This window comes from Pyxicephalus adspersus, chromosome Z (assembly GCF_032062135.1).
Source record: "Pyxicephalus adspersus chromosome Z, UCB_Pads_2.0, whole genome shotgun sequence".
In the NCBI taxonomy this organism is placed as follows: Eukaryota; Metazoa; Chordata; class Amphibia; order Anura; family Pyxicephalidae; genus Pyxicephalus; species Pyxicephalus adspersus.
The window spans coordinates 400,483-413,197 of NC_092871.1; the positions used below are offsets into that span (position 1 = coordinate 400,483).

Consider the following 12,715-nt stretch of genomic DNA (forward strand, 5'->3'; position numbering starts at 1 on the left):
TATAGAGATAATTGGAGAGACAAACAACCCACAGAAACTCCAATCTACAGCAGATTGTACAATCAGATTGTATAGGGATAAAACACAGAAAAGAATGGTCCTCCCCTCATAATATCCAAGGAACATTTTATTCCTTTCACATTTAGTGTACAAAATAAAAATAATAAAGTAATGTCCCCCAATCACGGGGCGGAGCGCGCAGAGGGCGGCCTGATAATAACACGAGGGCGAGATATGAGCCTGGAATGTGGTCACATGACAGGAAGAGGAAACACATGACCGGGGTCAGGGGTCACTCCAGGGACTGCAGCATCAGCAACTGTTTGAGGACTTTTGTCTGGCTGGTTTCCCGAATTTCTCCCGCTAGAAACATCTCATCCACCACGGTGTAAACCTGCGAGGGGACCGAACGTTAGAATGAGGCGTGCTGCAATGACCACAGACAGACCGAGGATGGTGGGACTCACCTTATAGAAATTAAACACCAGATCCAACTCACACACATTGTGGAAATATTCATTCAGCACCTGCAGAGAACACAGACGTGTGAGACCGGCCAATCAGCGGGCAGATGTCACCAGGGCCACACATGTACAATCTGATTGTACAGATGCAGCATCAGCCCAACAATTCCCATCCAATCCATCATCCCGGACCTATAGATGGACACTGGGGGGGAGGGGTGATATTAGGATACATACGGCATTCCATATACCCCAATGTCCATCCAACCCCCCCCAATATCACCAGCCTGGGGGGGAGGGGTGATGTTAGAATTTATATGGCATTCCATATACCCCAATGTCCATCCAACCCCCCCAACCAATCATCCCTCACCTCTACAAAGTTGTGAATGGCCTCCAGGTACGCCAGGTTATTGTCCGTCACATCCACACAGATACAGAAATACAGACCGGCATAACGGCGATAGATGATCTTAAAGTTCCTGAACTGTAATGGAAGAAATCCGGACCCCTGGTCTAGGGCAATTCTCAGAGGGAAGCCAATTACCTATCTGCATGATTTTGGAATGAGGGAGGAAACCCACCAAACATGGGAAGAACCTACAAACTCCATGCAGATGTGTCCTGGCAGAAATTCCAACCTGGGACCCAGCGCTGCAAAGGCCGGACTCTTCTCCTCCATAGACCCAGCACAGTCAGTGTTGTCACCCTGAGACAGGAAGTTGGAAATCTCTTCTTTTTCTCTCAGCTCTCATCGGCTTGTAAAAAAATAGCGGCCCATAGGGCGAGGCACCCGGCAGAAGGGAAACATCTATGGGCCTGGGAAGGTGCTGATCCCTTTACCCCCTAGGGGCCAGTTATAGGTAAGGGGTATTTGGTGGGGAGCTGCAGTGGTTGTCATAGTTAATACAGCTGATCTCAGATTGGCCTCTTCTCATCCCCCTCTCTATTGGTGGAAATCACTAGCCCCTCCCCTGAGGTGTCAGGTGTTATTTCAGTCTGGTAAAAATGCACTTCTATGGGGTTCCTCCACCTCCCATAAAGGCTCCTCACCTACTGCTCAGATTATGGTTTGGTGGCAATTAGCCTTTAAGGTTGGGGTAATATTAGGGTCGTGGTAGGTGGGGATCACATAGGTGAGAAAAGTCAGCGTCTGTGTCAGTGTCTGGTTATGAATAAAGTTTGTTGAGAGGGAGCTGGCAGGACTTTGGAGCGCTAGGAAGGCGGTGACGTCACTTCCGCTGGCTTCAGCGCCCCTTGAAGAAAATAGGGAACGGGGGTAGCAAAATGGCCGACTTCCGCTGGCGCTCCCGGCGCGTCCCCGACGCCCTTTCTGCTTTGCTCGTGCCTGCGCCCGCGCGCCCGCCGGAAGGAAGGAGCCGCCATTACAGGAGGAGACTCCCGAGTCACCCGGATACACCCGGAAACCGCGGCCCGGGGCTCCCCGACACCCGAGTCACCCGGATCCAGGCCTAGGCCGGTGACCCGACCACACCCGGGTGAGACATGACGGAGGGAGGGGCGGCACACCCGCTCTGCGGGCTCACATGTCAGGGCGGGGGAAACATTGTATGTACATAGGGGAAGAGACCGGCGTGAGGGAGAGGATTCACCCCCAGACAGGGAAAGTATTCGCCCACTACTCCGCACACATTGGGTGTAACCCCACACTATTCACTCCAGACATTGTCTGCCCCAAAATATTTAGCCATTGTATTCACCCCAATACATTCACCCCAGACAATGTCTGCCTAAATGAATTCACCCCAATATATTTGCCCCAATGTATTCACCCCTTTTACCCCAGCCACTGTGTGTACCCCAATATATTTGCCCCCAACTTCTCACACCCCGAGTACCCAAATGTTCAACCCCAGAATTGTATGCCCCATGTTTACCCCTATTACCCCAGACATTGTATTCACCCCTTTACTGCAGACACTGGGTGTAACCCTAATTTATTCACCCGCCCCCCCTGTATTGAATGTTTAGCCCCAAGGAATTATCTGTTTACACCCCAAGTCATTGCACCCCAATCATAAAAACACATTGAGCCCCCACCCCAATGGTTTGCCCCCATTTCTTTACATGAAAATAGACGTCTGGGTGACCCCATCATAAATCATTCACTGCTTGTACAGCAGGGGCCCCCTAATGTCTTATCCCCCCTCCTATGGAAACACAACTCCCCTGTATGGCACTCCCTATGCCCGGTAGGTTGGGCACTTACCCCCAGTGCTCCCATTATGGTGTCCCCCTATACCCGGATCTTTCTCGGCTCTCTCACCCAATATTTGTTTGCATTCTGCCCTCATACACCCCACACCCGTCTCTGTACGCCGCCACTGCATACTGCCTGCCATCACCTCACATGTTCCATTGCCATCACCACATTCCACATTTTAGGGTCCCCACCTGCTGACCCCGGGGTGACATGTGAATACAGCGAGGCCATAGGAGGAGACCTGTAAATTACAGCTGCATTGTGATTGGTTGTAGTGTCAGGTGTAGGTTGGGTGTGGGGGGAATCCACCTGCAGTGAGCCCAGACACAAATGTGACCAGCAGACGTCTCGTGGGAAGGAGATCCATCCCCCCATGGATGAACTTTTATTTTTCAATGCTGCGGAGAAAACCAATGACTCTGCCAGAAATCCAGTGAGCTGCTGACTTCCTGTACTAAGCCTTACGGAGGAGGGGGGAGGTGCACTGTAGTTCAGAATAGGAAAATGGATCAGAGCTGACAACAGTGCTTGGGATTCAGAGAGGCCATTGTAACCGCTGTATGATGTGATGCCCTCAGGGGCCCCCGATGGAGCTGTGTGGGGCCCCTGGCTGTGTTCTATTGAATTCCTGGTGAGTTACCTTTGTCCCCATCATTGTGGAGCTGCCATTCTGTGGGAGGAGCCCTGTGACAGGGTGTGCACATCTACCCCTGGGGCAGTAATGTTGGGGGTGACCTCTCTGCCCTCTCACACCGGGGGTCACACAGCATGAGCAGGTTATAAGCTGTGTCAATGTCGCTTGCTGCTTTCAGATTGGTGGATCAGGAATTTATATGGGGAGATCCTGAAAACATGGCATGTCGGGGGTATTGGGGTCTGATTGTATTATTATCCTCCTCAGACTTTGCTGGCTACATGCTTGCTGCAGGATGTCAGGGAATTCCTGAAAGCTTTGCAGAGGATTCACCGGGGTCATGGACTTTGTGACCTGTGGATGGGAGTAGATTTGTGGGTGGAGTCAGGGGCGGGGCTCAGTAGCAGTGATTGGTCAGTGCAGAGTGATTGGCAGATTCAGCTGACTCATTGCACCTTGTGTCATGTGACAGATTTTATTGCTGTCATTATGTGTGAACGTTCACATTCCAGGGAGGAATCCTCTGCAGGTCAGATTCACCATGGCCACCGACCTTTCACCACAGGTGTCACATTCACCCCTCCCCAATGCTTGTTTCTGCATCCTCACATTTTCTGTTTTTTCACCTAGGTGAATGTGATTGGCAGGTGAATCCTCCAGATTCCCCCATTCACATGTAACCTATGCGGCAGCAGATTCCATACATGTCACATGTGTAATACACGGGACTCCCACATGTGCAGGGTGTGGCTGGCTGCTTCTGATGACATCACAAAGATGGCGGGGCTGGAATAGTTAGGGGTGTGCTGAAAGAAAAGTCTGTCGGGGGGGGGGCACGTTGCAGTGAGGCCGTTGTGTGACATCACAGCGTGCAGGATAATTGGGTGCAGTAACCCCAGCCAACCAATCAGATGTCTGCTGTGAATAATGTAAGCCCAGTCCTTATGTCATAGAACGGATCAGCAGGACAGACAAGCAATGGCAGGATCCACGCTGCTACCATAAAGAGAACCTGTAATACATCTGCATCATGTGACCTCATCCTGATCCATCCCCTGTATGCAGCCATCACAATGTGACCTCCAGAGCCATCTCCCGTATGTGTGTCCTCCACAGGAATGTACAGTTCCAGGTTTTGATTCGTGGTGTTTGTAGGATCTCCTCTGCGTCCGCTGCGCTCATCCCTGGGGTCCTGCTGTTGGTTTTTGGTATTATTGAGTTGAATTGACGCCATGTGGCCCTTCAGCTGTTGGCTGAATATTTTGAATTATGAAGAACCAATGTGATGATTGTGCTGTGTGCCGGCATTTCCATAGCCTCCAGTAGGAGAGCAGGAGGGGAGGACAGAAGAGCTTACAATCTAGGAGGTGGGGGAAGTATCACACAATAGGAGGGGGAGATGGAATGGTGGGGGAGGGTTTAGGAGACAGAAGACGGGTAGGTGAGGGGGAAGCGTTGGGTTATAAATGAGCAGAAAGTAGGAACAAGCCGAATAGGACGAGGAGACCATTCCAGAGAATCGGGGCAGCTCTGGGGTTCACAATGACCTCAATGCACTGAACCTCGGTCATGCTTTTATATTTGCGATCTCTATCTCTGAGGAGATTTTACTTCACTTCCTGGCTGCAGACACAACAGTAAATGAGAGGAAATTGTTGTCACCGGGAAAAGTGCCCCCAATGAATGATTTCCTCTCTGCTATTCTTCTGCTCACAACTCAAACTTCTGGATTTGATTTTGAGGAGGTGCAATGGGGACACAAATGGTATTAAACACCCTGCAGAGGGCCTGACCCTCTCACTCCTCATTCATACATAAAGCTTGGGCCTTAGATGTGTCGTATTGCCTCACACCAGTCCTTGCATATGGCGGCCATATCTGCCCCACTTAATCCCTGAACTTCATGCAGAGAGATTTCTCTTCTGTGCACAGGATGTCAGGGGATTTTTGGCAGGACCAACAGACATGTTCTGTACTCACAGAAAACCCTATGCAGCTAATGCGGCTCTGCTTTGTAGGGGTTGGTAGGTTGCTGTAGATGCCATTTGTGTTCTGTGCAGTGATTTCTCTCACAGTATTTCTAACCCTGAATCTTTTTCTTTTCCCCTCAGATTGCCCCCGAGAATCATGCCCGCGGTCTATGGCCGGCATTCAGAGACTGGAGAATCGAGGAGCCCAAATTCCTTCTGGTAACCTGCAGTGCCCGTAGTAACGTCGGTGCATGGGGAAGATTGCGATCCTGGCCGTCACGTCCATACTGGGAGCCTTTGCATGGGGCGGCATTGCCAAGCCTCACCTCAGTGGCTGTTAATGTGGGCAGGATGAGTGCTGCGCCATGATGATGGCACGGAAACAAGATGTGCGCGTGCCCACCTACAGCATCAGTGTGGTGGGCCTCTCCGGCACAGAAAAGGAGAAAGGCCAATGCGGTATCGGGAAGTCCTGCTTGTGCAACCGCTTTGTACGTCCCAGTGCCGATGACTTCCACTTGGACCACACGTCCGTCCTGAGCACTAGCGACTTCGGAGGACGTGTAGTGAACAATGACCACTTCCTGTACTGGGGCGAGGTTACCCGTCAGCTGGAGGACTGTGTGGACTGTAAAGTGCACGTGGTGGAACAGACAGAATTTATCGATGATCAGACATTCCAACCTCATCGCAGCACAGCCCTGCAGCCGTACATCAAGCGAGCCGCCTCCACCAAACTGGCCTCTGCCGAAAAGCTGATGTACTTCTGCACGGACCAGCTGGGCCTGGAGCAGGACTTTGAGCAGAAACAGATGCCCGAGGGCAAACTGCAGATAGACGGCTTCCTCCTCAGCGTAGACGTCAGCCGAGGGATGAACAGGAACTTCGACGACCAATTAAAATTTGTCTCCAACCTGTACACCCAGCTGGCCAAGACCAAGAAACCCATCCTGCTGGTCCTGACAAAGTGCGATGAGGGCGTCGAGCGCTACATCCGGGACGCTCACGCTTTTGCGCTCAATAAAAAGAACGTGCAAGTTGTGGAAACTTCGGCCCGATCAAATGTCAATGTCGACTTAGCTTACACCGCTCTCATCCAGCTTATCGACAAAAGCCGCGGCAAGTCCAAGATCATTCCCTACTTTGAGGCTTTAAAGCAGCAGAGCCAACAGATCGCGGCAGCCAAGGACAAATATGAATGGCTGGTGGGCCGTGTGGTGAAATCTCACAACGAGACTTGGCTAAGTGTAAGTCGGCGCATGCAGAGCAGCAATGAATATCAGGATTACGTTTACCTGGAAGGCACCGATAAAGCCAAGAAACTGTTTCAGCAACACATTCAGCGGCTAAGACAGGACCACATCGACCGCCGCCGCAGGGTCTACTTATCTGTTCTACCACGTGCTTTAGATGCCCTCGTGCCTGACCTGGATGAAATTGACCACCTCAGCTGGCCCAAAGTAGCCAACATGCTGGAGACAAAGCCTGCCTTCTCCCAGTGGTTTGTGGTCCTAGAGGACATGCCCTGGGACCTAACAAGCCACATAGATAACATGGAAGATGACCGCATACCTTACGACATTTTGGAGACTCAGCCTGCTGCAGATGTGTATTATACACACCTGGATAAACTGAGAAATGCCAGAAAGAAGGAAGAAATGAAAAAATCCTTCAAAGAAAACTTGGGTTCATCTCCATTTATCACCCCGGGTAAACCCTGGGAAGAAGCCCGCAGCTTCATTATGAGTGAGGAGTTTTATCAGTGGCTGGAGGAACCGGTGTACATGGACATTTACAGTAAACACCAGAAAGAGATCATTGACAAAGCCAAGGAAGAGCTCCAGGAACTTTTATTAGAATATTCAGAATTGTTTTACGAGTTGGAGTTAGATGCCAAGCCGAGCAAAGAGAAAATGGGGGTCATCCAGGAAGTGCTAGGAGAAGAACAAAGGTTCAAAGCTTTGCATAAACTGCAAGCAGAAAGAGACGCCCTCATCCTGAAACACATTCACTTTGTCTATCACCCCACTAAAGACACTTGTCCTAGCAATCCTCTGTGTGTAGACACTAAAATCGAGCAGCTTCTCAGTTCCAGGTGCAGTTATCCATACGACCGCCACTTTAAAGATCCCAATGTGGATAGAATTAATCTGGTGATACTTGGAAAAGACGGATTGGCGAGGGAACTGGCCAATGAGATCCGTGCTCTGTGCACTAACGATGATAAGTATGTGGTTGATGGGAAGATGTACGAGTTGTCTCTGCGTCCCATCGAAGGCAATGTCCGCCTTCCAGTCAACTCGTTTCAGACCTCAACTTTTGTGCCCCACGGATGCCTCTGCCTTTACAACTCCAAAGAGTCCCTGTCCTATGTGGTAGAAAGTATCGAAAAGAGCCGAGAGTCCAGTCTGGGAAGAAAAGAAAACCATTTGCTTAACTTATATCTGACATTAATTCTAGTCAATCGTAGAGGGGATATGAGTGGAGAGACGGCCCAGAGTCTCATTCACCAGGGCAAAGAGATCGCTACCAGGCTGCAGTGCGAACTCTTAGACGCCGCATCCACCGGATTGGGTTACGGCCGCAACATAAACGAGAAACAGATTACTAAGATTCTGCGTGACCTTCTCGATTCCAAACGTAATATGAACCTTGTAACCACCACGCCAAGCATCAAGGATCTGGTGGATTGTGATCTTCGCATTGTCATATGTCTCATGTGTGGGGATCTGTTTAACCTGGAAGATGTACTGAACGCCCTCAAACCTCACACTTATCGGCCCTCGCAGTTTGGGGTTGGGTTATCGGTGTTGCTGGACTTGCACATAGGTAGTCAGAAGCGGCGGCTGGAGCTACTCATTTTGTCCTATCACGCTTCCTTCAACATCCGCAAGACGCGACTGGTACACGGCTACATGGTTTTCTATGCAGCCAAGCGCCGCGCCTCCCTGGCCATGCTGCGCGCCTTTCTCTGTGAGGTGCAAGACATCGTCCCTGTCCAGCTCGTCGCTCTGACCGAAGGCTCGCTTACAGTCCTGGACAATGCAACCCGAGACCAACTGGTGGAAGGAGAGGAAATTGCTCAGGACATCGAGGGCAAATTCCTGTTGTTACCCTGCGGCCCGGGGCAAGCAAAGATGGACATGTTTTACCCTTTCTTCAAGGATGTAATGGAGAAGAAAGTGATCATTGAAGCTTCACACATGTATGACAATACAGCAGAAGCATGTAGCACTACAGAAGAGGTCTTTAGTTCACCTCGCGCTGGGTCTCCTCTCTGCAATTCTCATTTGCATGATTCTGAGGATGACTTGGACCCATCTCCTCAGCACATCCTACCTAGAGAGGACCTGAGCATTGCTGCACATACTAGAGACCATTCTAAACTGGCCAGAGAACTGGAGGACAGCGAGAGCCTCCCCTTTATCTCTGTCATGAGCACCTTAGAGAGTAGACTTAACAACAAGGTACCTCCACCCCTCAAACCAAAGCCTCCCATCCCATTTGATATCTCCAAGCCGGATCTGTCCTACCTAGATCCAGGCTCACGAGATGCTCACAGGAGGTCCTTGACGTCCATCACCTGGCCCCCGTCAGAAGCCTTTGATCCTTCGGACTATGCTGAGCCCATGGATTCAGTGGTGAAGCCCAGAAACCAGGAGGAGAACATCTATTCTGTGCCTCACGATAGCACGCAAGGTAAAATCATCACCATCCGTAACACTAACAAGCCGCAGTCCAATGGCAGCGGTAACGGTTCTGATAGTGACATGGACACAAACTCTCTGGAGAGAGCACGAAAAGCATCCATAGTGACCAAACCAGTCCTGTACCGGACCAAGTGTGCCAAACTCGGCAAGTTCTCCAGCTATCGCAGCAGCCTGAGTGTGGGCAGTGATGATGAACTGGGACCAATCAGGAGAAAGGAGGACGAGATTGGAACCCAGGGGCCAAAAGACAACACTACTAATTCTTATGAGGCTGATGGTGAGGATCCCCGGAAGAGGAACATTCTGCGCAGCCTTCGAAGAACCACTAAGGTATAGTAATAATGACCGTTTTATACTTCTAGGAAGGAGAGGTTTTATTTTTACATTCATTATACATTGTATTGAGGTTACACCTTGTGCTGGCCCTCAGACTGTGATCACGTAGTTACATAGGTTAAAAAAAGACATTAAGTCCAACCACTAGGAAATAAACATATCCCAGATATAAAACCCTATGGAGATAGCTGATCCAGAGGAAGGCAAAAAAAACCCTTATAACCCCCGGGTTCAATTTGCTCCAACGGGAAAAAAATCCTTCCTGATTCCATGAGACAATCGGATGTTCCCTGGATCAGCAGTCTCTGTTATCTATAAATCAAAGCTTTAATACCCAGTTATATTCTGTGCTTCTAGAAATCATCTAGCTTTTTCTTAAAGCAATCTATAGAACTTGCTAAAACTACTTCCAGAGGGAGCCGATTCCACATTATCACAGACCTTACAGTGAAGAATCCCTTCCTTATCCGGAGCTTAAACTTCTTTTCCTCCAGACGCAAAGAGCGCCCCCTTGTGCTTTGTAATGATCTTACAGTGAATAATGAGGAAGAGAGTTCTCTATATTGGCCATTTACAGTAGAACCCTCAATGATCTGGAACTCCGATAACCGGCACCCCCCAGCTCCGCTCTCCTGATTGCTCCTGCAGCCCTAGCCGATCTGTGGTATGTGTTCTGGGATGCTGAACTCATGCCACTGGACCAATCAAGATAGCAGAGTTCTGCTGATTGCTCCGCTCTGTGATTGGCTGAGGAGAAGGAAACCCTGATGACCGCTCAAGCATAATAAGGGTTTCCCATTTCTCAGCCATTCAGAGGTGAATCGGGACAAGTTTCCCCATTCAAGTTCAGTGCTGAATGGCTGAGAAAAGGAAACCTCAGATGACCAGAAACTGCAGTTATCCGGAATCCGACTTCCCTGTGGGTGCCGGATAACAGAGTTTCTACCGTATATATTTATACAGGTGATCATATCCCCCCTTATACGTCTCTTCTCAAGGGAGAATAGATTCAGTTCAGCTAATCTCTCCTCATAGCGGAGCTCCTCTATTCTTTTTATTAGTTTAGTTGTCCTTCTCTGCACTCTCTCCAATCCCACAATGTCCTTTTTGTGAACTGGGGCCCAAACCTGGACTGCATATTCCAGATGTGGTGTGACCAATGCTTTGTACAGGATTATGTCTCCATCTCTGCAGTCTATTCCTTATATAAAACATACAATTTCATTTAATAATATTCACAAATAATAAAATGCACTCAGAGTTTTGGAGCCAGGAGGATAAAAGCCAAGGTGCAGCCATTGTTTCTCATCCCCTAATGGGAAGATATTGGTGATGTCCTCATTGCTCAGCTATGAGCTGCCCATGCAGTGGCCTATTACTTGTTTTTGTGGGGGCCCTTTATGTCTTCCTGTACAATGTGATAACATTGATGATTAGGAAGCTTGCAGAAGGAAAGAAATGGGTGTGTATTGATATCTCACTAGGGAGGGTAAAAAGCCTGCAGGACAACATTACACAAGTATTTGTAGGGGTTACTCTAACCCAGGTGGAATCAACATTTAGAAGCACCCTTACCTTTAATCCAACTGATCTGTGGGGTGGTTTCTTTGTTTGGGTCCCGGTATCCATATGTATAGGGATTTATATGAATACATTTGTATTTTATTCCGCCTTCCCCCTTCCCTGCTGTCCCTTGCAGCCTCTGACATCATCATGTCACTGCACCCCTGCATTTTATGGGGGGTCAGTGTTGGGTTTGTCTGGCCATTGGATACACACCGAGGAGCCTGGAATCCAAGGATAGAGAAATCGGAGAAAGTAGAAGTGATGGTGCTGGGCATTCTGCTGCTCTACATGTGAGGTGACCCATAGAAATAAATTTTACTGCTTAAGATGGCAGCAGTATGCGGGAGAGATCTGCTGCTTACTCATTGCTGGCACTGCCTGGGTTCCTTATGGGAAATCTGCATTCGGAGAGCAGCACAGGGACCTCTCTGCTTATTTCTACAAAATGGAAATAATCCAACCAAATCCATTTTACATCATTTTCACCAATTTACAGCCCCCAAAGCCCAGCGCTGTCCATTATATCCCAGCTTTGTACTTGTCTGGTCAGGTAGAATGGAATTTTGCCGAATCTTCCTTGCAGAACCCCAACCCCGGGATAACACGGACACCTCCCAACGCCCTCCTCGGCATAACCCGGAGAAACCCCTCCCCCAACTCCTTCCCGGCATAACTAGGACCCCTGCTACCATAAACCTAAAATATTGCAAAAACTGGGAATTTCTACATTTCTGTATTGGGAATCTCAGCAATGTCTGAATACATTTTCTTTTGTTCTCCCACAGAAAAGAGCCCCCAAACTACGACCATCTCTGACCAAACAGACCTGGGAGAGCAACTATTTTGGGGTGCCGCTGGTTAATGTGGTGACCCTTGAAAGACCAATCCCAGTGTTCATTGAGAAGTGTGTGGAGTACATTGAGACCACAGGTAAGTGTCCTTGAAGCAGATAGGTGACCAGGCTGCATGTAGTTTCTATAACGTGATGTATCAGAATAAAAAGTGAACCATTCACCAGTGTGAATGATAATGGTGAATTCTCAGCCTGTTCTCTTTGCTATCAGCTCTTGCGCTTGTGATGGTCACCTTGACTTTCTCCAGATGTCACCTATATGACACCTATCCATCCGGTCAGCTCTGTCCATAGGATGGGTTTCCTGTTCTGTTGGTCCTGACTGTGATAGTAAACAGAGCGATACTATTGGTTCCTTGCTGGGGTTTATATAGATTTCTTTCCTCTCCCCAGGAATGAGCACTGAGGGGATCTACAGAGTGAGTGGGAATAAATCAGAAATGGATTCGCTGCAGAGGCAGTTTGATCAAGGTGAGTGCTTTACAGCCAATATGGCAGAGTGAGGGGAGGGATCTCATTTATGGGACCCATCATTTATATTTCAACCTTCATCCTGCAGATCATAACTTGGACCTGGCAGAGAAGGATTTCACCATCAACACCGTGGCAGGAGCCCTGAAAAGTTTCTTTGCTGAGCTGCCAGACCCCCTGGTGCCATATAACCTCCAGACTGAGCTGGTAGATGCATACAGTGAGTAGAGAAAAGCATCAGAGGACCCCCTTACCTGCCTGTCATAGGGGACTCCTCCTACATACTGACATTACCGGGGACCCCCTGGCCTGCCTGTCATAGAGGACTCCTCTTACATACTGACATTACCAGGGACCCCCTGGCCTGCCTGTCATAGAGGACTCCTCTTACATACTGACATTGACGGGGACCCCCTGACCTGCCTGTCATGTGGGACTCTTCCTACTTACTGACATTACCGGGGACCCCCTGGCCTGCCTGTCATAG

At 49.3% G+C, this 12,715-nt stretch overlaps 2 protein-coding genes across 2 annotated transcripts in view; one reads left to right on the forward strand and one right to left on the reverse strand.

Annotated features, from left to right (window-relative positions):
• Positions 1-109: 109 nt before the first annotated feature.
• Positions 110-4,556, reverse strand: AP2S1 (adaptor related protein complex 2 subunit sigma 1). The gene is made up of 4 exons (XM_072430628.1): positions 4,403-4,556; positions 838-980; positions 468-527; positions 110-394 (listed from the first exon to the last, which is right to left on the reverse strand). The coding sequence occupies exons 1-4, from the start codon at positions 4,554-4,556 to the stop codon at positions 293-295; spliced, it is 459 nt and encodes a 152-aa protein (XP_072286729.1). The 3' UTR covers positions 110-292.
• The window catches only part of ARHGAP35 (Rho GTPase activating protein 35), a 14,656-nt gene continuing 3,739 nt past the window's right edge, over positions 1,799-12,715 (forward strand). The window contains exons 1-5 of the mRNA XM_072431956.1: positions 1,799-1,963; positions 5,434-9,332; positions 11,690-11,834; positions 12,151-12,228; positions 12,317-12,448. Coding sequence (XP_072288057.1) covers positions 5,658-9,332; positions 11,690-11,834; positions 12,151-12,228; positions 12,317-12,448 — 4,030 coding nt within the window. The 5' untranslated portion in view covers positions 1,799-1,963; positions 5,434-5,657. The remainder of the gene's footprint in view (positions 1,964-5,433; positions 9,333-11,689; positions 11,835-12,150; positions 12,229-12,316; positions 12,449-12,715) is intronic.